General features: G+C 39.4%; 1 protein-coding gene across 3 annotated transcripts in view; it reads right to left on the bottom strand.

Annotated features, from left to right (window-relative positions):
- Positions 1-25,845, bottom strand: part of PTCH1 (patched 1) — a 75,181-nt gene that overhangs the window by 12,339 nt on the left and 36,997 nt on the right. For all 3 annotated transcript variants that reach the window (XM_075078203.1, XM_075078201.1, XM_075078202.1), the window contains exons 11-19: positions 25,451-25,549; positions 23,990-24,115; positions 17,003-17,121; positions 14,602-15,001; positions 13,774-14,083; positions 8,035-8,177; positions 5,899-6,082; positions 4,086-4,366; positions 2,407-2,544 (exon numbers count right to left, since the gene is read on the bottom strand). In XM_075078203.1, coding sequence (XP_074934304.1) covers positions 2,407-2,544; positions 4,086-4,366; positions 5,899-6,082; positions 8,035-8,177; positions 13,774-14,083; positions 14,602-15,001; positions 17,003-17,121; positions 23,990-24,115; positions 25,451-25,549 — 1,800 coding nt within the window. The remainder of the gene's footprint in view (positions 1-2,406; positions 2,545-4,085; positions 4,367-5,898; positions 6,083-8,034; positions 8,178-13,773; positions 14,084-14,601; positions 15,002-17,002; positions 17,122-23,989; positions 24,116-25,450; positions 25,550-25,845) is intronic.

Below are 25,845 nucleotides of genomic sequence, written 5' to 3'. Positions count from 1 at the left end.
TCAAGCAGCTATCTTACTCTTGGTCCTGGAATTTAAGTCTCTCTTCTCTAGCATCTTATTTTCACTTATCTGACAAATTTGGGGTGAAACCAGTCAACACATTAAAAAATTATTTGGTGGGACAAGCAGACCAAAAATGGGTACATGTGGAGTGAGATTCCCTACCCTCACTTCTACAGTTGTCAAGCCATGTAGTATTAATTTTTAGTGTCAGATTAAAAGTGGTCTATGGAAAATTAAATTTATCCAGGACATTTTACATTCCCATATACATAAAAGGATAAGGAATCTCCCTCAGGGTAAAAGCAGCTGTCAATGAGACAACCCACATGAATGAGAGCTATAGGACCTGATCCACAAACATATTAACAAGTAATATAAATGTTTGTATATGTGTGTAACTAAAAGATGCATAATGTAAGAGTCCACTATTGATTCAGAATTTATTTGCAGAATTAAAAAAATGGGGTCACAATTCACAAGCGATAGCAGAGAACTAAGCCACAAGTGGATTGTGAATCAGTCTTAAACAAGTTCACTTAAGTTCTGTATCAAAAGTTCCAGCACTGCCTTTTTTGTTTGTGCAGCACTGGTTTGACTGTTTATATGCAGAAGTTCTGTGAAGGTTGGTACTGATGCTATCATCTGAGGTCTACTAGGCATTCTTTTATTTAAAGACTACATTTGAAAGTTTTTTACTCCAGACTCAATGTGAAAAAATGCAATTTTCAGTTTGTTTGGCATTTTACCTTCAGCCACAGGTAACTTTTACATATGTCTATATACAAAATCCTGTAAATTAATCCTGAGATTACTTTCTTCCCATTTAGAAACAGGTGTTTTGTCTTTTTTAATACCGATTTTTCAATTTTAAATCTTCAATTTTAAGAAACTGTCCTTTCTTTCTTCCTCTTGTACACCATTAGTTTCTGACACTTCCCAAACTACTACAAGTCCTAGCAAACAGTTTTACCTCCAAAACCCTAACTATCCATAGCAGTAGAGGAAAAAATTATGTCACCACTTCAGGGATCCAGTTGCTTCTCTTTAACCTTACCCTACTTCCCCTATGATTTTTCTTAAAATTATTCTTTCCATCCTGCCATTTTATGTGCCCCAACTCTGTACATCATACACAACATGTTCCCAGTATTTGGCCATCTCCTGTGTGCTAAGATCCCTGTTAGTTCTCTCTTTTTCACTGCCACCAGATCCTCTTAGAAGTCTACCAGTCCTCCTTTTGAGTCTAAAAGGCCCATGCATTCCCATCCAATCTCACCACCACTTTCCAGCCCCTTCCCTTCACTTCATTTTGATTGCTACAGTACTAATATACTAGAGATTATAGAGACTACAAGCACCTCCTCCGTGAAATATTATATCGACCACTCATCCTTTCCTACTTTGTAATAAAGTAAAATTAAAATCCATGAAGACACTGATAAACTATTCTAAAATACTGATTAGAATAGCCTCATAGGAAAATTACTTCACTGAGCATGCAAAATATTGGAAAGGTCAGTGCTAACATTGTCAAAAGTGAACACAGAAGAATAGCCCTTTATTCTTAGTCACCAAATAAAGCAAGATGAGTTTTGCCTATCTTGAACACCAAAATTGCCCCCTTGCAAGCACGCTGTTTTTCTACACATTTTTGCACATTAGGTCGACTAAGCTGGCTAAGTAGGTGCACTGTAGATTTGGACACTTAACCTTGAAAATGTTGAAAATCTTTATTTATACATATATATTTATTTTTTAATATATATATGTATGTATATTTATACCTACATTTTCCCCCTCTCTGTTCCCCCTCATCATATCGGAAATCTATTTTCCTAAAGACTGCATGTTTGTGCCCACTATTAATAGCTGACAGGTACTGAAAAGAAGGTGCAGATTTTTCAAGTGGAAAACGAATCCAAATACATTCAAATTTTAGTGGTCTAAAGAGATTAAATTACATTATATGTGATTTTGAAAATCTTTTTAAAATGCTTCTCTTCCACAAGATACAGAATCCACATGCAAGAAGGAACAAACAGCTACATAGCACTGAGGCAACAACAGTGAGGCTGCAGACAAGGACCAGGAGAGTCCGGGCTGAAGTAAGGTGCATTAAGAGCTCTGCTTTGACTATATATTTACATCACTCAGACAACTAGATACCACAGCTAATGTATTCCCTCTTCTCTCCTGGGAGACTGACTCAATAGTTAGAAACGGCTTCATCAAGATCAACTCTGCTCTATAAAGACAAACCAAACAGTACACAGAACTGTTTGTCAGCAATTTCCTTCTAAGAATCAAGTCACTGGCTAGGAAACTAAGTAAAGGACTTGTGATCCTAACATTGCCACCTTTTTGTTTTACAGTATTTTGAAAGTGCTTCCTGATTTTACATACCAAAGCAACATGAACAGTGAATTCCACGCCAATGCCAACAGAAGCAATCAGGATAACCACAGGCACTGCACTCAGCTTTATTCCAATTAAACCCATCATGCCAAACAGCTCCACAGTCATCAGAGCCAGCACCACCACCTAGATGAGATGATTTTAAACAGCTGTTAGTAACTTCTTACACTCCGGACAAAAGAGAAAGATATTTCAAAACAACACAGTGACTGTAAAAAATACTCCTCAAAGACACCCTATACTCCTGAAGACAAGCTGCTCCCCTTGTTTCGTTGCGCTCAACGGCAATGGCTTGCTAAAGATCCAGTTTAAATTATACTCCTAAGAACCAGTTAACAGACCCAGCATCAAATCTGCATTGGTTACAATTTATCAGTGATCTGAAAAACAACTTATTCTTCTTTATCATGGGTACCCCCCAAAACATACATTTTCTCTTTTTCACCTGTTTCTCAGCCAATCCTTCCAGAAAAAGTAACTTTCAACTACCTGTACTGGAATTCTTTTTGTAGAACTGCAAATATAAGTGAGTATGACTGCTGAGTAGGTTTAAAGCCCAAAAGAAAGTGAATGCCATAATCAGCTGATGAGTCTCACGTTACAGAGGGGCTTTAAGCTTTTAAGATATTTGGAGGGATTGACACAGACAAAGTGAACAGTTAAATCTAACGGAAAGCTTTTATTTTTCTTTCATCTACCTTGTAAAAAAAATTGAGGAAAAGGTGGGGGGAGGAAATCTGTAGAATCAACTTTAAAAGTTGCTAAAGCCAAGCAGGAAAAAAAAGATAGACATGCTTATAAAAGCAATGGCGGACTCTGAAAATAGACACTTTTTCCAAGGGAAAAAGGTATGCACTACAATAAATGATTTTATAAGCTAATGAATCAAGAGTAATAACATAAATTGCTTGATTAAGTGCTATGAAAAATATTCTAGACTAAACATTTACCTTTTAACATACCTGTCTTATAAACGTACATTACAAAAACTAGTAACTGTTTTACACTTTTCTACTTCTGGCATTTTATAAACCATAGGATAGTTTATGGAATTTAAACATAGGAACATCATCATTCAATTTAACTTGAATGTTTACTGAGAGGCTTATGGTGCCTTGCAGAAAGCATTGAGGAGTATTCTCTTCAGTTTATAATTTTATGGCTCTTTCTCCTCGATAGCTCAGTTACACTCTTTCCACACTGTGTACCATACAACCCAAGTGTTTCAGTTTTTCCAGAAAGGCTGCATTCAGAAATCAGTGGGAGAATTTATGGGCAAGTTAGTCACAAGCAACTGCTTGAAAAATAACTACACCTGATAAAAGGGGAGAAGGAATAAATAATTAGAAATAACTTTAATATTTAATAAAACCCTTAATTTTCCTCTCTTTATTTCTCATCTTAGCATGCATCTGAGCAAGGGCAAAAGTTTATGTAACTTTCCAAGAAACCTTTAAAGCTGCAAAAAAGGTGGCCAACGGATTAAGGTTATTAAGGTTTGTACTTTTAGCATGAACCCTACCCCCTCAAGTTGAATAAATATGTAATGAATGATGCAATATACATACTCCACCAGAGGCCCAGACATAAACAAAACCTTCCCGACTACAGCAAGAGCTATGCTGAAAGGAATTTAACTTCAACAAAGACCCTTATAACAAACTTACAATGATCCCAGCCGTCCAGGGGTTTAGGAGGAAGAGGGCACACACCAGAAACGTGCAAGCCAAAACCACGCTAATGGATAAGAGGAGCCAGTGACGAAGCCCAATGTACTGCTCCCAAAACAGGAATGGATAACCATTTGGGTAGCTGGCGATCCCCAGGCTGGTGTAGTTACTACAGATAGCTCTCACTTTCTCGATAGCCTCCACAAAGTCAGAAGTTTCACGCAATCCATTGAGGTAGAAAGGAAACTGAGCGTATTCTATGGGCTCAGCTGCTGGAACTAGGAAGAGGACAGAAGTGTTAAAATGTGTGTTTGAAAAGAAGAGGAAACACAGAAAGCATGATTAGCAAAACTCTCTGTTCTCCAAAGCAAAATGCTTTAAGGTGTTGGAATTAAATTTTACTTCTTTCGAACAAGTGACATTTTAAAAAGTCCCTGAGAAATTAAAAGCTGAAGCAGCACAGGAGATTACTATGTTTTATCATGTGGTACAATGGGATGAACACAGTCTACATCAAGTCCCCAAACAATTCTATGCAATTTAACAGATGCATTTCAATATATGTATTTAATACTTATCAGTGCTGTACTGTTTTTTACTGAATACCTGGCCCAAAAACCCCTAACTGCAATATAAAGTAGAAGATAACACCATCTTAAACATTTTATCCAAACGCTCTTCTTTTATAAAAGTGCAGTTTCTTTGAAATCAGCGGTCATTTCCCTGAGGTGAACTGGGGTCCACTGACACGAAACTAGATAAAAATTACACTCAATCAGGCTGGCTGTGTTTTAAGAGTTCTGTTGAATATTTTGAACTCAGATTTGGAAATCCATGTTCTGTTACTGATGCAAATGAATGGGGGAAAAAAGGTAATATAAAAGTATTGGTTTATTGAGGAAATACGTAACTTGTTATCCTTTAATTATTTGACAAACCAACATTGTCCATACTTCTTTTTGAGTGCAATGCTAAGTCTACTGTATGACAAGAAAAAAAAAAAATCCTCTACAACAAGCATTTTGTTACTGCCGTTGGGTGTTCCAGACCCTGCAGGGTCATTCAGTTGACTTGCTAAACATGATTTGCCCTATTATAATCTCAACTATAAATTTTCATTAAGACAAGACTTGGCTGACTGCCACAAAGCTGTAGGGTTCGGATACACTGAAGCACGGCTACTTGGTTACCCAATCACATTTCCAAGTGCACCAGTCCTCCTCTATATGCCCTCTCCCCTTCCCCACTGGTGTCCAACTAGCAATCCTCCCAGTAAATAGAAAGCTGAAGCAAAGCACTGCAAACTGGCATCGGTGCTCAGGAAAGCACTGAATGGCATGGAATGGGATTGCTCCCCTACCTAAGTAGCTCTTGTACTGTATCAGTGTTGGTAGCTTAGCCTATGAGCTAACTCGATAAAATTCTCTTAGGTATTAAGAATTGAGGATAAACATGATATAATCTCAGTGATGAAATTTCAGAATTACATAGGCAGCAATTTTATGCAATCTCTAGGTTTCTCTCACAGACACAGCATGTAACACTCAGGTTACACTAAAAAGCAATGCTCACTGCAAGTTTTTAGGGCTTTGAAGGGTTATAAAACTCATTTTTCGACATGATAAAACCCTGCAGTGGTGCCACATTTGCAATGGGGTGTCCTAAGATTACAGAGTAACACAGTATATTGCCCTGTTTAGCGCTGCCGAGCCCTGTGCAGCATCAGCCAACTACAGAGTTACTGGTTCTTGAAGGATGGAGCAGGCACACGTACGTGAGCTTTAAGACATTAAGACAAAATGCTACTTACTTCTCAGCCTTGTTTCTGGCATATAATCTGCTTTGTCGTGGACCCACTCTGGGCGGTGAGGCCGGATGTTTGCTTGCGAGGCAGCGTAGGCCACAGGGTCATTGCTAACCCAGGCTGTCAGGTAGATGTAGAAAGCATTTGGGTTAATGATTCCATCCGCATCCACCAGACGCTGTTTAGTCAACTGCAAAATGGAAAAAATTAGAAGCCTTTCAGCATAAGTGTTGGTTTCGGGGCTCTTGCCGTAAAACTTTCAACAAACGGCCTAGAGATGCAATTTACATACAGGAGGGGAAAAGCAAAAGAGTATGAATCTTCACTTTAAGTGACTTATCAGTAAACTATTGTTTGCTATTAATAACAAAAAAAAAATCTAAAAAAACCACAGTGACAGTAGAAAGTGGTTATTTATAAATTAGTACTCATATAATATTTACAATAACCACTAGATCAGCAGATGGTTCCAGATAGGCTGAACCAATTAAATCCGAATTCTGAAAGCCTGCAGCCGAGAATGAAAAACAACCAAGCTGGAGAAACATATTTAAAGAAAGGGAAAGAAAACCTGGCAAGAGTCCCTATACACGTCTGTGTGCAGTTAACCTCTGTTGTTAACACTGAAGGAAATGCCACCCAGTAAATGGAGGAGAGCTATAAAAATAAAACAACATCTGTATAAATTTTGCTAACACTTGCCTCCTATGACCTATGTATTCAGAAAATGCCCAGCGTCAAGAAAGCAGACGAGTGCCCTGTGTTATTTGGGTCACTGTGGGCAAATGCATCTGTGGGGTAAACAGCAGTGGTGCACTTCTAGGGTTCTATAGCCAAATCCTGCACAGCTAGAGCTCTGACAGAGCACTCTGTGGGTGAAAAGTATTACTGGGGTTTTTTGTTTTGTTTATTTAAAATTCTGGCTTGGCTCCAGTTTCAGGTCTTTTTAATGAAATGAAAAACAACAGTGACAGCCGTTAAAAAAAAAAAAAAAAAAAAGCTGGATTCCAAGGATCTGGATTCAATTAGTTCACAGGATATGCAACAACTGTATGTCTTCAAGCTGTCTCTGGAACTGCACAGTACAGCGCTCAGCCCCTGTGGGTGCACCACACTTTTCTCCCTCCCAGGCACAGGAAATTATATCAGCAGCTGCAGTCCAATCGCATTTGTTCCACAGCGTACCTGGTACACTCCGCTAAACAAAATCTCACTGAAAGTCTTCTCTTCAGCTCCCTTTCTTTACTTAATTCATAGCTGAAGCTTCATTCAGACCTGACAGCATGCTGCATGTTGCTATACAGCAGTGTGTTTTACACACCATAGTAACTTTGAACAATGTATCCTGTAAATCTGTCACCTTTAATGCCAAGAAAAAGAAAAAAAAAAGACAGTAAGCAGATCTGCCAGGAAGCTCATTAGAAAGACTATTTTTCTGCCTGAAAGCACAGCGAGTCAATGATGACTCTAAGAGAGGAGCAGTTATTACAGAATTTCTCCTTAGAGGTTTGAAATCTAATTTTAGCGTAACGAGTCAAACCTAATGTGTTTTCACCTACCAATGGCTACAGCAAATGCAGTCACGTGCTGTGATAACCTTGCAAAAGAACCTCAGACATATTTTAATTAGGCAGCTCAAGCAACTGCCATTTTTAGATCTAAAAGATTATAGCTGTATTTAGTGATGACGGTACAAGAATATGATATCACACATAATGATTTCAGTCCCCTTCCATTATCATTCATCAACAGTTTCTTTTAAATGGTATGCTTCGCACAAATCAGTAGGAACTAACCAAAAAATTGCAAATGCTAGAATCGAAGTCACAGCAGAAAGCTGAGCAAAGGTCAACCCTGTAAGGCAACCTGATTCACATCAGAAACAATGCCACTTAGGGCTCGGTCTGGCACAGGACCAAACTCCATCCACCTATGGATGCGGCAAAGCATTTTTTTGCAGCAATTTCAGTGGAAAACGACTGTGTTTGACATAGGAGAAGCACCAAACACACTCCAACCAGTAACTCAAGCATTCAATTCATAAAGATGAAGAAAGAGACTATGGCATGCTCTTTGCATCTGCCCCCGCTCCTGATGACTTTTGTACGCCTGTATAAACCGGTATGGACTCTGATACAGTACCTGGTTGATGTCAATGGGCTTTGCTCGGTTGCCTGTTTGTACCAAGAGTTTGTAAGCCAAAACAGCGTCATCAGATCCATTTTTATAATTATTGTAAGTGATCTTCCCTGTTTCCCAGTCGCTGTCAAATGCATCCTGAAGTCCTGAAGGGTTCATGGACATAAGGGGAAGACAGAACAAGCAAGTAAGCAATCACTTTTAGAAACACATTTCAGTAGGAAGAAAGAATGATGACTCTTTTTCATAGCTGAATCAGGAATAAAATTATCCACCTGCTGCCTTCTACACCTGGGGCTCCTCATTCACTGTCAGAGTGTGAGAAGGTAAAGTACCAGTTGCACGTCTATTATTTTGCCCAAAGGAGGGCAGGGGAAGCAAGAAGGTGCAAGCGAGAAGCCTCAAGAGTCTTCCCATGTTGTACAAACCAGCAAACCTGACCTAGCAAGCTGCAGATGCAATGTGCACTGGTGTAAACTGGCTTCCCCTCAAGGCAAAGAAGAGATCTTGGGTGGGATTAGGACCCTCTGGTCCTGCATCCTTCTCAGAGCCTCTGAGAGCAACCTAGCACTCTGCCTGGAGAAGTGTATGGAAAACAGTTAAGACTGCTGAGAATCAAGTGGTTTTTCTTGTGAACCACAATTCCAGAATCATCACACTCAAACTCCTTAAGCATATTTGCATTTATCACCTCCTTCAAACACAGCCTACTTCAAAGCAAAGCTGAAGTCTTGCCCTGACCCTGTTGGTGCCAGAACAGAAAAGTGCTGAGTTCAGCCCTGATCTACCACCTACCATGGAGTTAAAACCAGAGGAGGCATTTAGTCTGTTATCTCGAAGGGAAACACTCTCCATATTCCAGTTTGCCTCATCAAAACCCTGGCTGAGTGCACTGAGCCACAGAGGAGGACACACACCGCTCTCATTAACTGTTCTGGGCTACTGCAGAGCACTGAGGCAATAGCTTCTACGATATAACCAGAAATTCCACTACAAGGGGGAAAAAAACCACACTCAGACTTTCAACTTCAAACAGCAACTCAGCTGCTCCTCGAGCACAGCGTGAGTGAACACGATTTTGTCAATTTGTTCCATCTGTTCAACTTGTGCAGCTAATACAAGTCGTGGGATCTGCTGCCAGCACATGTAAAGATCACAGCCAACACCTATTCACTCTCAACTGTTATTTTCCTCTTTGCCACCCTTCAAGGGGGAGGGAATACCTCACAGCACAAATTTGGATCAGATTTAGTACAGGAAGCCACAGCCCAGTACAAGGAGGCTCTGTGCAAGCAGATGACAAACCGCATGTCCAGGGAAGGGAAGGAAAAGGCCGGGGGAGTGGCGGTGGAGGAAATCACCAACCCACCTTGCAGCTGTGCCGAGGAGCCGTAATGAAAACCATCATTACAGAGCGGATAGGTTAGCTACAGCTGTGTGGAGATAAGAGTGCTGGAAGAGAAAACACACACGGCCAACACCACCCCAGGGCTAGAGTACCCACTCCCATTTATAAACTCATCCCCCCTCCCTTAGAAAACTACCTCCCACATCGCCCTGCCAAATCGTACCCACTCATGAAGCCAACAGGGTAAGAATGCAGTGATGAAAGAATCCTGACAGATATCTGCACACAGCCCTCCAGCACCTGCCCAGGAGGAGAACAATTTGCCATCAGGTTTTCTGGCAACACCAAAGGAATTCCAGGGCCCTTTAAAAAAGCCTTGTTTGCCGGTGCCTTTGGAGAAGGGAAAACATTGCCTAGGACATGCAAAAATACCAAGCTGTCCTTCCTGTGCCAAGTTCAGCTCCATGTCAGCCTCTCTGAAACTGGTCAGGTGAGAGCACTTGTGCTATCGTACCAGTCATGTGAAAGATGACTTTGGGAAGCTAAGAGAAGGCTGTCAAAAAAGCACATGGGAAAGAAGACAACCACCGAAACCCAGGTTAACCTACAGTGAAAATGGCTCCCTTCAGCAGGAAGAGCACACAAATTGCTGTGATAGCCAGCTTTCAGACTAACATCCAACCCCTGTCAGTGGGCTCCACAGACACACAATAACAAATATATCCATTGGCACATGACATGACCAATTTGTGATTGGAAGGTACGTCGAAAAAGGGCATGTATATTTAACATTACTGCAGCGGATGGAAACTCAGCTCTCTCGCATCTGCCCCTCCTCCCCTGTTCTCACAAGTTTGGTCACCCTTCAAACACTGGTCCCTTTTATATCTTTATTCCTCAGCTGCCTTAACCACTTTATGGTCTGGGTTATTTTACTACTGACCTTGCTAAAAGTGAAAGTCTGCGGAAAGAATACTAAGAAACCACTATCAGTTGTGCTTAATTTCTAAAGAATTAAAAAATTTCAGCAATTAAAATTTCCCATATCACTTTGAAATTAATAGCAAGGTTGCTGTTTTCAAAGCAAACAGTACTTCTCTTATAAACTGTTCATACCAATGATTTTAAAAGATATTTATTCTTTTATAAATGGAATTAATGAAATGTTTCTGGGCAGAATTGTAAAAGTAACTTGTTGATCTCTTCCTGCAGAAAAGTTATAACAAATAAGGGAATTTAAAAAAATCTTATATATGGGATTTTTTCATATCAGCAATCAATTTTGCTTAATACTTCAAAAGAAAGTGAAATCCTCCAAAATTATGTGGGATATGCAGGAATGACGGTGACAAAGGAATTCCTTCCGACTCATGTGAACAGCTGGCACCATGAAACACCAGGTAAGATTACCCTTTGCAAAAACAAGCCTAATTAAAAGCCATCAGGGAATTCAAGCTACCTCATTTACATTCAGTCACTTACAAAAATAATGTTCATACTTCCAGTTTAAATGAGTGACTAGTGTTAACCCTTCTTCTGTTGTGTTTTCAGTAAATGTGCTAACATGGTATGATACCAGAAAGGAAGATAAAAGGCAACCTCTGAAAAAAGAAGTGCCATAAGCTGAAGGCACTCCTACACTGCTAGTAAACGAGGAGAAACATATGGCTAAGACCAAGGATGCCTTCTTGATAAAAAAATGCTTTTGTTTACATACTGTTGCTTCACTCATTCTGCTGGACAAACGTGTGTGTGCCAGAAGGCCACCTTGAGCCATTAATCTCTAGCACTGAATTCCCAGCCAAGTCGGCAGGAATTAGCCATGAAGTTAAAAGTTTCCCCTACTTTGATTATCCTGCCTCCCCAGCACGTAAAAATGCACCAGCAGAACTGTTCACACATCACACAGGGTCCTCCCTGAATCCAGCCTAAAACTGTACCTTGTTCTTAAATCTGTTTTCACCTTCCCTCCCCTTCACTCCCTCAGCATCAGCCCCCATTGGTAACAATCAGGTATTATTCTGTTTATTAGTGTCTGCAGCTTGAGGTAATTCCCTAACTATGACAGGTGTGGCAACTTTTTAGCATCCCAGTTTAGTTCCCCCGTTACACCAATGCCCTGTACCATTTTAAAACATAACTTCTTTCTATTGATACATCTCCATATCCTTCTTATTTACAGCTCTGTGAATGCAGTATCACACTCTGCAAAGACAGGCCTGTGCCTTTACAAAGCAGCTGGTTTGTATTAATTGTGCCCCTCTTGGGGAAGGTGGGGAGGAAGGGTAAGGACACAGGCCTAATCTCTAATTAGAAATCATAATAATTAATTCTAAAGCTATGGGTTATCAACAGGCCAAGCAATGCACCTTCAATCAGAGGGCTGCCACATCCAGTTGAACCGCTACCAGACGCTGCTTCCTGGGAGTGTCCCTGACGGTTTCAGTATAACGTTTCATCTCTGTGCACCCCATCAGTCTACCCAGGGTACCAGGAGTACTCACAGCTCCTCCAGTTGAAGAAAAGTGGAGGACAATGAAGGAAAGGCAAGCAGGCTAATGTGGGCTGGAAGGGAAATGTAACTAGGGGGAATAGGAAGAGAATAGGAACACCCCTAAGAGAAGAGCAGACCTGGAAAGGCCACATATGAGCATGGACGTATAGCACAGAGGATGTGCAGGCCCTTGGCATTGGGCCAGGGCCACACAAAACAGTCCTTAGCACAAGATGATGATTACAAAGAGGACAGGGAGGAATCCCAAGTGGAAGAGGTTCAGGAGAGTATGTGGTGGGCCTGAGAGGGGGGGAATGGGAATGCGAGTGCCCCTGGGAGCAGCACCAAGCAGGCTAGCTTCCAGTGTTTCACTCCTGAGAAGCCAGCAAGGGAGCAGATCCAAGGGCACCTCTTCCCGACTTCATCGTTGGCAGACTGTACTGAGGTTCAGCACTAACATGTGAGATCCTGAACATGATCTGAGATTTCCGTCTCCCTCACAGGTTTGGGAGCAGGTGGCAAGGGGGACACCAGACACATTTTCTCCTACTGTTTTGGAACAACAAAAAATGCCCACAAAAGAAATAAAATAAGCAGCAGAATTACAAGAGGATTTGGAAAAGCATGTAGAGAAAGATGTATAGTAAGGTTCCAACCCAGCAGAACATAACCTATGTTGATTTTTCTTCCTGCCAGTAATACCTTGCCTTACAGCTCAATATGCTTATGTGAGCAAAATATTCTAAGTAAAACTTCCAGAAAGTAGACCATAATGCATGGATCCAATATATTTTAAAACCATTAAAAAACAAAGCTAGTAGCTGAAACACTGCTTTGCATGATTTATCAGTGCATTAAACAACAGGGAGCTTGATCATTTTGTTCAGATGCATCACTTAGATGCATCTGCATTCCTAGTATCGCCCAATATATTTTCGGAAGGAATAAAATACCCCAAATAATGGCAGTTACCTGCATGTTCTCTAAGAAACATTGGCTGCACTGGTTGTCTGTAAACAGTTACGGTTAAAATTTGCAGTCTCACTAGGTCAGCACAATTTACTTTTCTGTTGACAAAAGCTTTCTGGAGATTCTCCCAGGGGTAGACAGAGGTAGGACAGAAGTACTCCTGGGCAGAATACATTTGCTCACAGCAGAGAGCTGTTAAATTTGCTGAGATGTAACAGTACTCTTTATTTTAAATACAAAACAGTTATTTTTCTCAACATGTGCAATTATAATATCTTTAATAAGCTGACTTCAATACAATTATCGTCATAATACCTGAAAGGCCTTGCCTTCTCTTGCCTCCTTCCACCCCCTTACAATTCAGCACAGAAAAAGCAGCACCATAGAAAGTGAGGATACTTGACTGGAAATCTACAATGTATAGTAAGTTCCCAATCCAATAAAACACATAAGGCACACTGAATTTTCTTCATGCCAGCAGTCCCAGCTAAAGCCAACAGGATCACTCATGTGATGAAAGTTAAGCCTGTGCCAAAACACATCGCTGGATGGGGACTTTTCATTTACTGTTCTCAAAACACTCAGTAAACATTTATTTTCCCAAGACAGTGGGCCATATTTGGCCATTAATTATAAAGCTGAATTCCTCATTAGCTGCTTGGAAATTAATGGTATGAGATGGTCTCTCATGGATATAATCTCTTAAAGCTTCATAACTGTCTTACCAGGGAGTAAACTTAGCCACAAAAAATTTAAGTGACCTGTTGGAGAAACAGCGAGTCAATGTGCAAGTTTGGAGGAGCACCTAGGCGTTCTCCATCCTGCTCATGGTCTTTAACTGTGTGACTGAATTCAAAGAGGCGAGCACTACTAGCGTGAACAAGTTGTTACTACTGTAGAAGTAAGAAAAGTTCATGCAACTCTCTCTTACCTTGTAGCCAGTCCCGAAAGTAGTGCAACCACATTTTGGGCAGCTGCCTATCCTCTTCCAACAAAACATATGTCACATTGCTGAAACTTCTGTGAAGTTCATAAAGTAAGTGCTGGACATTTGGATAGTCTGCTTTCTGTGTCACAATATACATGTTGTAGAATGAAAAGTACTTGAACTGTGCGGCAATAAAGTCATATTCCCGTGTTTCCCGTGGTACAATGTCTGTGAGGTCTAGTCCATCTCTCACCCGGGTAGTTCCATAAAGGCTGAGCCCAAGTAAACCCAGAAAAAGAAAAATAACCACAATCTGCAACAGAAAATAGAACTGCATTTGGTTTTAGGTTTCTAAAGAAGCTAACAATTCATAATGGCACAGTACAAAGCCAGGCTCAAAATTAACACCCATCAGTCTACTTTTAAAGCTTTTTTTAAATTTTTTCGTGCATATACACACTACAAGGCTAAGCTAATTTGTGTTTTATTGAAGGGACTTGGCATCATAGATGAGAGATTTATATCATAATAAAGTTTAGAAGTGGCTTTAGGTTCACTATTCACAAGCTTATGTTACTGGAAGTCACGAAAACCCTCACTCATAACTTATTTGAAACTTATTTGAAAAGTATGTCTCTACAAGAGACAGCACTACAGCACTCACAAGACAAAAACTTTTAAAGTAGGAAATGAGCTGTAAAATTGTCAAGAATTGTTATTCCAAAATAATTCTATTTATTCCTTGTATTTAATACCACTGCCAGAATAACTTTATTACTGGGCAAGGCAGAAGTCTATTTCTGAAAAACAGGTAAATAGTTCCCTGATTACCTTAGCTTTTGGTTTTAGGAGGAACGGAGCATAATGCTTTTCTGCAAAAGACGAGAGTGTCCACTTCGTACAGGGCGGCTCAAGGCAATGCATACTAGAATCTGAGAATTGGGAAAGCAAATCCCTCGTCGAGCTTGTGCTTTCTGGGCTCTGGCAGCTAAGATTATCTTGCGTCACTGTCACTGGCTGCACAGATATTTCTGAGCGAGGCTCTGCTGTGGTGTAGTACACCTGCGTATGAGGATCATATTCTGTGCGCAACTGCACTGTAGACTGCATTGTAATCTGAGTTTCATGTGCAAAACTGTGACTGCTGTACGGGGGTGGAGGACTGTAGCAAGTATTGTCGTTTTCTGCATACGCTTGAGGCTCAATCTGAATCACTCTAGTGACACACGGACTGTAAGAAAGGAGAAAAACATCTGTTTGCATTTAGATGGACCTTTTTTTTACTCAGACTAGATAGGATAACCTACTTCTACCTGAGACTGCTTCTATTACTATTAGGAGGTTTATATCAATTAAGTGTAATGCTTTGATGTGAATTTTATTCTGCACCTTTAGGAAACATTTCTCAGACATGGTTCAAAGTACAGCCTTCTGAGAATATGTGCACATTTCTTGTGCTGAGGAAAGAGGAACCAGCATCTGTCTGAAGACATTGACATCTACCCACACCACTCCATTAACTACACATGCTAATCAGGTCAATAAACAGGTAGTTGCACACAGTCTGAATGCACAATATGTGTGTGAGTTTGCATCTACGTGCCCATGCTGAGAATTAAGCTATTTAGATCAAAATGTAAACCCATAACATACTGAGTTCTTCTGTTTAGAACTACTGAAGTAACTGTTAAATAATATTTAGGCCTTCTGGACAAGATCTCAGACTTCTGGGAGATGGGTGGGAACCACTTGCCATACACTGACTGAATGTTTTAAAAATTAAGTAAACATATGCAAGGATTAATTCCCAGGAAGATGGGCAACATGAAGAGACAAAATTACAGAAGTAATTGAAGCATTTCTTTTATTTTAGTCTACTCAAGAACCTACAAGATACCCAGTTCATATAAAAAAAATCCAAAATTATCAGAGACAAACCTCTTCCTGTAAATGAGAAATGATAAACTGATGATAGAGAACAGTATCTGAGATTTTTCACCAAGTGGACAAATCCTACCCAACCATGAGGAATTCAGAACGTTGCCTACCTAAACAAAGCAAGATCTCATTAACTGCATTTCCTCATATGTAAATGGGCCCGCCTTCTGATACACATTTCGTGCAACTTTAGACGAGGGAATAAATGGAAGGTCCGATTCCCCTGTAATTCTGAGAATCAGGCCTCCAAAATTAAAGCACATTAGACCATCATGACTGAATCAGAAATAGAAAGTAGGAGTCCTGCCTTGGGTTCAACTCCCTGTTCTAACCACTCTCTCAAAAACAAATTTAGGAAAGTGCTCTCTCTCTTTGCTATTAAAATGTCAAAATATGTCAGCTCCTAGGTGGGTGTGAAAGGCTAAGATGACACAAGGTGGATTCTCTACATCCCGGTTATGGTAGTAAGAGTACATGTATAGAAATGTAGCTGATCCTCTTCATTGCACGCAAAAGCAAAAACCAAGGTAGAAAACATGCTTACATTCTAAGCAATGGCTCCACTGATGACAGCAGACTCCTCCTAGCCCCACTCTTCCCTCAGAGCTGGCCCTGTATCAGGTAAGAGTCTGTGTATACACTCTTTAGAATGACAGTATTACCATTCTAAATTACTACTGCAGCCATAACAAGCTATCAAGCATTATCCTGTAGCAGTACTGATCATCTTGCGTTCCTTCTAGTGCTATGAAAAACTCTGCTAAGGGGAAGTAATTTTACAGCTTATACTTTATGTATTTAAGGTTAAAGGCACAAAAAGCATAAAAAATAGCACATAATGACTAACTGTAAGTAAGGCTTCTCAGTACCCTGAGTTATGTACAGTCTTCCAATATACCCAATACTAGCACTGGACACCTTGCAGTACCTCAGAACATTCTAAAAATGCTTGAAGATATTCCTAAAGCATGACTCTCTTATTTGCTTTCAAAAACGTGCCCTCCCACAGTCAAAATGAACATACACAGTAATGAAGGGAAGAGCGTGTGTGCATGTGTGTAAGAGAGAGAGAGAGATATATAAAACATGTCTATCTGTGTCTGTCTGTATAACTTTTCCCTGCAGTCAGGTAAAAAACAAGGTAGCAAACATAAGTCAGTCACTACCAATGAAATCGTAACAATAACATACTGATGCCGCTGCAATGAAGAACTCCCACTCCTGACAAGGAATGGTAGCATTCATTGGTGACCACAAAAAGGACACACCTCATACATCAGTCATGCATTCTCACCTTGTAAAACAGCAGAATATATCCAGTCTCCTGTCTTCCCGACGATAAAGGTCCATGCTCAAGATAGCAGGAAAAATCAGCAGAACCATAGCAAAGTTGAATACCACCACAACTGCTGCCTAGAGATCAATCATAGGAGAAGTGATGTCATTACTAAGCTTCATGTAGGGCATCAGCTTTACACTTCCTTTCAATTCTCATCCATTCACCCGTTTATCATGTCAACCTGACAGATGCTTTCAAGCTTTTCCCTGAGGAAACTGGGAGATACACTTTTATGTTCCCACTTCATTATGGTAAGCCTACCATAGTTCATGAATTTGTTTTAATAATACACTTCATATTATTCTAATACGTCTGTGCCTTGAGATATGTTGATGATTTTTTAAGTGGAAAACCACAGTCAACAGATCATATTTTTGCATGAGATTGTGCCATATTTACAGTCTCACAGTAAAAAAAGAAAGAAGCAAAAGCAGACCTGGAACTAGAGCTGAAGTTCTCATGTTTCAGGGATCTGAAGTAATTTAGGCATCACAGGAACATTAAAGCACATCATTAAATCAGAAATTAAAGAATGTTTGAAGTAAATTTTAATGAGATTGCTCTATTTAGTAAAATATTATGCACTTGATGTACTTAAAAGTCTAGCCGAAAAGAGCAACAATTTGGGTTTATCAGGGACTATTTTTAAAAGAGAACCAAAATCAACCCAATACCACCTAATAAATCTATGTATTAATATGCTTGTGTTTAACAGAACTTGATTAATGAGCCAATCTACCAAAATGAGTCTTAAACTGGAACAAGAATACTTGGTTTAATTTCTAATGAACACTACGTAATGAAAAAACCAACCTCCCCGCCCACCCCTTTTCAAACCGTACTTCAAACCCTTTCCCACACAGAGATTCCCAGAGAATCTCCATAAACATATGTGGTCCAGCATCTATCATTATTATTAATAGCATTTATTTGTGATGCAGAATTGTTAGGAGCGCTAGTCATCACAAAGGGAAAGCCTGGGCACAGATGGGACTGGAAGATAGTTACAAGAGTAGGAGAGAAACTGGGAAAAAATGGTTGAGCCATTAATAGGTAAAAAAAACCCCTTGAAATCCTTATATTTTACCCATTAGATAAGCAGTAGCCATCTCAATAGTAGCTCAGTTTCACCTTAAGGAAATCATATAAACTATTAAGTGCCTCCACCTTTAACTTCTGAAATAACAACCGCTTGGGTTAAAACAGTCATAAAAAAGAACAAAAGTTGGGCTACAAAAGTAAAGCTTGTGACCTATAACTAGGCCCTCATTTTTACAAAATAAACAAATGGTTGCTTTTCATGCTGAAAAATCAGGCCTCAAAACTGGTACCTCAAAAGATGTGATATCCAAAATCCATGTTTTAAAAATTCTTGACTTACATGGAAAATAAATAATATAAATTGTCTGAATAATTCGATTTTTATTTTTGTGTCTCTTTATCTGTGAAAATCAAAGACCTAACACATTGAATGATTTTTAGTGTTTTGAAGCTGTCAACATATAATAAAAGAACTAGATATTGTTTTTACTTTTCTGAGAATGACAGGATCAACTAGTTATGTAAATATTTTCCAGTCATTTCAATCATAAATATATAGTATACAAAAGTGGGTTTTATTTATGTTTCTCTTTTGTTGTCTCCAGCCTGCTTGAAGTAACATTTTGATCCTGCTGGTTGTCTGTAGACTTAACTACTGAAACAGAATTTACCTAGTACTTACAGCCAAATTAGTATTTATCCATCTTGGAGGGAAAAGATCCAATAACTATTTCAGGATTTATAAATATCCACACGGAAAGGTATGTAAGGTCAGAGCCAAGACTTTAAAATTAAGTGATTTCCTTTTGATCCTCTCTAGAATTAATTGAATCTGTCAGAAAAACAAATGGCTGCTGTTGCAAGCAAGGTGTTTGTCGGATCTAGTTCATACAACTGCTTTTTTTATTGCTGCTAAACCAGAGAAGGTTGAATGACCCATATAACATGAATGATTAGTTGTATCCAACCAAGATCTTCTATCAAGGATCAGCTAAGATTTATTGAGATTTGATAAAAACAGCTGAGGCCTGGCTCAATTTTTACTCCTCCCACTGTGGCTGAAACACTAACCTAAGTCCTCTGTTCCTGGTCTGTAAATTGCAAATTTTTCATGCCTTATCAGTTCCCTTTGTAGACCCCTACATCCTTGATTCTCAAATGCTGCTAAACCCGAAAACTAATACTTAAGTGTACGGTAGAGATGTCATTAAAGTTAGTTATATTCACACTTCATTTTTTTAAGAAGCATCAAAACTAATCCAACAACACATAGCAACTCTGCTAATAAACCTGTTAATGAACATGTCATCTCTTTTTAGAACAACTAGATCTTCTGTTGTGCCATCCCAGAGTTGATGTACGAACCCTGCGAGTAAAATATTTTAAAGCAATCATCTCTGCTCTGATTTGTACTTAAGTAGACTCCTAGTGCTCTCCCTCACCTACTTCCCCAGAATTTCAAGGATGTAACAGTTCTCAGTTTTCACAAATACAAAAAAGATTGTTCTTGTATAAATTCTAATTTGATGTACTATCAAAAAACACCCTGTGACTTGATAAGTAGAGGGGAGGAAGAATTGTTGAGGTGTGACTCAAACTCCGTCCTGATGCATCAGCCACTGCTTCCCTTCTGAATACCGTTTAGACATCTGGTGGCTGGGAATGGGAATGTATGAGAAATGCAATCACGGCAATACCCACAATCCGTAACAACTACATTGACTGGAAAAGCACCAACAAAAATCTGTGGTAGCAGAGCTTCCAGATACAGGCAATCTGTTAGCAGCACCTGAGCTGAGAGCATGCTTAGGATTTTTGGGGACAGGGCACCTTCTATCACTCCTTCAGAGACGAATGGCCACATGGGGGAGGAAAAGGCCTCAGACCTTTTCCTTGAGAAAACAACAAAGGTAAGATTAGTCCTAGAAGGGGTAAAATGAGGCCTACTGAAGGGTGTAGAATGAAAGCATTCAGTGAAATGAGATCAGAGAGTAGTAAAAAAATTCCATTAATCAGAAAAAAAATGTTGGTCACTTTCTGAGAACCATGCTCTGCTTTTTGCATCTTTTCATAATGCACAGCCTAAAAATATTATTGCTGCTGCAACTGTTAACAGAGACAGAAGAATGGCAGTCTGTGCTGGAGGCAGCAAGGGAGACGCGAGCCAGGCTGGTAGGCTGGGGCCCCACTAAAGGTATGTGCTGCTATGTGCCATTCCTGGCAGCCCACCCAAGGAGAACGGGTGTGCTGTATAGCCAGAGGTGATGAACAGACGAGGTGGTCTGTCAGGGAAACTTCCACCCTACTGCTCCTATCTGCAACTCCCTCCTGACGGCGTGCAGACTTGGGTCCCCCCCCTTGCCCCCTACTCTTCCCTTAGGCTTTAAATTTCCTAGTTAAATTCTCATGTCAGGAGCAGGGAAAGGTAAATGATGTGGGTAAAAGGAGGGGGACAAACCATTCCAGCAGAGTAAGATAACTGAATGAGCTTTAAAACTTAGGTTCTTCCTCTCCACAAATCTGCCACCATCACCTGGTAATGCACGTTTACATTTAGGAAAAAAAACCTGTCATTCTTATGGTGAGGGAAAAAGTTCCTGCTATGACTGATTGGGAAAAGTTCCACCCCTGCTCATTAGTGAATCCACACCACTCCTCTGCTGTTAGGGGAGGAAGTTTCTGGTGTAAGCAAGAAGAAGTAGATGAATTTTTGTGAAGCTGTACCTTCTCTTTTCTTGGCAGAATTTATTCCATAATGGTGTCTGAATAGTCTGAGGAAAGAGTTCAGCTGCCTTGCCTTCCCTCATTTATACTCAAAACAAAGGGCAATGTTTAAGACATTTCTACTGCAAACTTCAAAAACTTTCAGTGGATTTCTTTGATAACCTCCCCTCTACCACAACTTTAAGAAATTAAACACATCTGAAAACCCAGGACCTACTCCTTCAAAGTCCTGAGCATTCTTAGAGGTGATTCTTGTGACTGAGTGTCTGGGACATGTTCAGCATCCCAAAGCCCTAGAACTGCTTAAATAATGGGCTAACAATATCGACATATGAAGAAAATTAAAGCAGTGAAAAAGCTAAAACAGTTCCTGTCTGCATAATGGAATTGATTTTTAAAATCTCACTTTCAAAATGACTGCTTTCCTTTTTTTAAAACTCGGCGAGAGCTAACCCTAGCAAACTCCTAAGACAGCATCAGGCTTGCAGTGTTTGAGTTCCATGAAGTAAATGAACAACGCAGAGGTATCAATGAACTGCTTTAGCTGGCAGAACAGAAGAGAAGCTGAGAAAAAAAGAAAGTGTTGATATGCAAAATGTGAGTTTCTAACTAAAAGTTGGGCTTGCAGTTGCAGGAAACCATTTATTCTTCCTCAGTAGCTGGGTTATCTTACAGGTAGTGGGCCTCAAAAGTTACGGAAACTTTGACAATTATCTTGCAATGTCGAAAGAAAAGTGAATGAAGAGCAAAACAAGGTCAAGAGCAATCCCTTTTTTAAGCCCATCTGTTAAAAATTCACTATCTAGACAAGAAGTCTGTGGAAAGTAAATGCAGTGTTTCATTGCTTTCTAAGTCTTGCTAGGAAGCTGTCAAAGACTGCAAGGACTTCTTGTTTAAACAAGCCTGAGTAAGAGGGAGAGGAAGAAGACTGTAAATAAAGAAAACCATATATAAATACAGACCACCCACCAAAATCTGCCATGATTCTGAATGTTGTGATTAATGTATCACCTGATTTTGATTTTACTTGGTGAAACTAGGCAAAGCAAGTAATAGATGTTCTTTTTTAACAACGAAGGATATTATTTTAGTGGTTCCTAACATATCAGTTATATACATTGCTCTAGCACCAATAAATCCTCATTACAGGTCTCCAGCTGCCCTTTTTTTGCACATTTTCCCATCTCTTATATACATGCAAGGTGTTCCTATGTGCAAGCAAAGACAAATTACAGATGCACATGAGAAAAGATTGAGCAACTCAAACTTTAATTTCTAGACACCCAAATGTTCCTACACATAGATACCATATTAATCACTGCCTTAAAAAGGACTTTGATCATGATGTTTTTATTCTGAATAATATCAACATGTTCATACATTAATATGTTGAAATTACACTGGAAACTTGATTTGTCGTTTTGCTATGCAGACTTCATTTTCTGAACTTTCAGTCACTCAGCCTGCAGTGTGGCAGCAGGCAAAAAGCAAAGACTTTAGGAAAGGTATATTTAACTTGTACTCAGATTACAGTAACAATTACAGCTGTTGTCTCCACATATGTTCCAAAGGTAACCTGTCATGTTCTGATGTGGAGAGTGAGAACAGAGAAAGGCTGAGCAAAATTTCATCAGATAAGAATTCATTTTGGTGGCTGCCACTCAACAGCTTCACAGTGTGATTAGGACAAAACGGACCATCCCTGTTGCATACTTCTTATGAGATGCATTTAGACTGAAATAACTTCTGTAAAGCACAGGTACTACTACTACAAAGCAAGCCTTCTCCTCCGACTCCTGTGGAGATCTCCAGTATCCTATTAGCTGCTTAAGGTAAATGTTGAATATTTGAAATTGGGCCACAGATTTAGGAGACATAAATGACTTCTTCCAACAGAAGAAGTGTTACGCTTCAAAAAAGTATTTCAAACATTGACACAGATCTTTGCCATAAAATAATTCACTATCACATCACCTGGAAGAAGAGACATCTACGTTTTGGCAAATCAACAGAGCTAAATGCTGCTAACCATTCAGGACTAAGGATCTGGTCTTAGTTGCCACAGATATTTCCTAGACAATGCAGAAAGCCAATAAGGCCTTTACTTTCTTTATTATTCACTACCAAATTGCTATTGAAACTGAAATGGTAAACAGATTATTAATGCTCATTGGTAACGTAACTGTAATCACAGTTTACCATTTTACAGCTTAATGCAGGCATACTTAAATCTCTGAAAACAGCAATAATTGCCACACGCATTAAGAAAAAATGCAGCCCTTGCTTCCCCTGGGTAGCCAAGGGCTCAAGGAGAATGAAAAATGATTGGTGAACCAGGCTACAGCAGAAGAAAAATAACTACTGAAAAGGTATAATTTGCCTGCTTTGTACTAAGGTCACACAGTGCTATAAATTGCTTGTGTATTAAAGCAGTGTGGGGAGAAATTCTGAAAGCTTTCTGCGAAGAGCCCTTGCTTTTATAAGAAAGCTTTCTCCAGCATCCTTACATTTCATAATCCTGAAGCTATATTATCACAAACAAATACAAGAAGACAAAGAGTGAAAGGGAGAGAATGCAATACATGGTTCAGCACGTAAAATTCACATTTTCTCTCAAAGCAGTTGGAACGTAAAATTCTTGACGTTTTCTCCAAGTTTGCTGCAATTACATTGCGAGCAAGGCAGTACTAACTGCTGCAATAATTAATATGGCAAATGCATGTTTGCTGCTGTCATTGCACTTTGGTTACAGTTTTTAAGAGCAGCAAATTGGACAAACGTGAATGAAAGCATTAAATTCCTACTTAGGAAATTCCTACTTAGGAATACACACTACAGCACAGTCTACTCCTCTTGACTCAAGATGCAGATCTTTCTGGAGACTTGTTTCTGCTTAGTTGCATACATCTTGGGTTTTGCACTCAACCCAGCTGTGATGGGGCAGGATACTCTTCCACCTGCTAACAGGGTGCAAGAGCCTCCAAGGCATGAGAAATGGGAGGAGCAGAATCAGTGGCACAGCAGCAGTTCTCATCACCCAGATCTATGATAAACAGTAATCACACTCTGGTTCAGCAAACTGAACAAAGACTTTAACACTACCACTAACAGGTATCATTACTGGCCTTCCACGATGGGACCGTGCATACAAGCTAACAAAATGGCATATGAACTTACTTGGAGTGAAAATGCTCGTAAAGCAGGAATAGGGATTAAGGCAGCCATAAAGAAAGCAGTAACATTGCTGATAGATGTAAGAGCTACGCTTGCTCCCGTTCGCTTCAAACATTCACCTGTTCTGTCCTGCAAAACAAATGATGTATCTTAAAAGTCAAGTGAACAAGGTGATGTGCTGTAAACAATGTCCTGTCATCCTACAGATAAAACACAGTAACAGTGAAAAATTCTTACAGTGAAATTCTGAATAGAAGTGCACATCTGACAGTATGTGAGAATAAACAATATACGAAGTACACTGTTCAGGAGACAAGCAGAAAAGCAGACAACACATGCACTGCTCCTGTTTTTTATGGGTAGAAAATGTTATCAAAGCCAATTCTGGCTTCGCAACACAAAACTACGTGGGTACTGACATTTTATCAAACACATCTGTAATTAAGCAGGATGCATTTTCTACCAGTGGAGTCACTTGATGTTTTAATTTTTCAGACAAGATAAGCATTTTTTAACAGCATAGAGGCATAACATAGCTACGCATCTTGAATAGGTATGTAATAGAACAAAAAAAACCAACTGAAAACCCAGGGACCACACACACAAAAACTGCAGAGAAGTCAAGATAAACACGACCCCTTCACAACCCAACAGGCTATTCTGAAGCATACGGAGGTTATAGTAGAGTGAGGTTGTAGTGACTGCATGCCAAACCAGCTGGAAAGAGCACATGGAAGACATTGCTCGTAGAAAACAGAATGGGCAAATATGCATTGCTTTTAAATGGTTTGTATTTTCGATATGAAACTCAGGACTGAGGGTAAAAAGGTTAATAAAAGGAAAGGATCATAAAAGTGACGACATCTTAGATTTCATAATGTTAATATGTTAAGCTTTGAAATGTCATGGTCAATTATAAACATCAGAAAAGAACAGAAAGAAATATACAAAGTAACTAAAACTTAAGGCCATAATAAGTAAGTAAAGCTAACAGTTCATACGAATAAAAAGGTTTGTTTTCTGAGCTGTCCTCCTCCTCTTTATTTCCACCTCAACATTTTTGTGTTCTTCCATTAAAAGCGTTATGGTTTAATTGTCAGACTCATATTTGAGTTTGTTCCTAAATTTACACTGACTTCCACTGAAATTTTGGGCAGAGTTTGGATTACAGCCTTTATATATGGCAGCTATAAATCAAATTTTCAAGACAAAATAAATCTAAGGCACTATTAAAAAAAAGGAAAGAAAAAAAGAATGTGAAAATTCCAAAACATTCTAGGATCCCACACATTGCCATCATTTCCTATTTTGACAGAAATAAGAATTTCCAGACCCTAGAAAAAGCTAGTGAGAAAAAAATGTTGTTTTTTTCTTAATCACTACTGATCAATTCTGGATGCAGTTATCTTTTCCTTTATGAAGCCTTTTGTGTCATCTTCCCCCAAATCCCCATTTTGTCATTACCTCAAATGGAATTCTCTTATTCTGCCCTGTTTCGCTAAATGCATGTGCCAGAAGGAAAACATCATCTACACCAACTCCAAGAGCAAGAAAAGGCAAAACCTTGGGGGAGAAACAAACAAAAACCAAGAAGGCTGTTTTATGATCTGCCATGTAGCTAGCCATTAAATGGCTAATTAAAGCAACTTTTACATTACACTGTACACAAATCCAAGGATAAAATGAAAATCAAAAGGATGCAATACAGCTATTAACTTTTATTCTGGAATACTGTGAGGAACTTGTAGTGTACCATTTACAGGTACTAAATCTCACCAAAAGTAATTCAAGTTTTGAGTAGACAAAGACCATCTGATAATAATCCAAGTTATGTTAAAAATATTTTCAGAGTTTGAACA

This window comes from Phalacrocorax aristotelis, chromosome Z (assembly GCF_949628215.1).
Source record: "Phalacrocorax aristotelis chromosome Z, bGulAri2.1, whole genome shotgun sequence".
NCBI lineage: Eukaryota > Metazoa > Chordata > Aves > Suliformes > Phalacrocoracidae > Phalacrocorax > Phalacrocorax aristotelis.
Note: the sequence above shows the minus strand (reverse complement) of the source record. Positions and strands in the feature narration are given on the sequence as shown.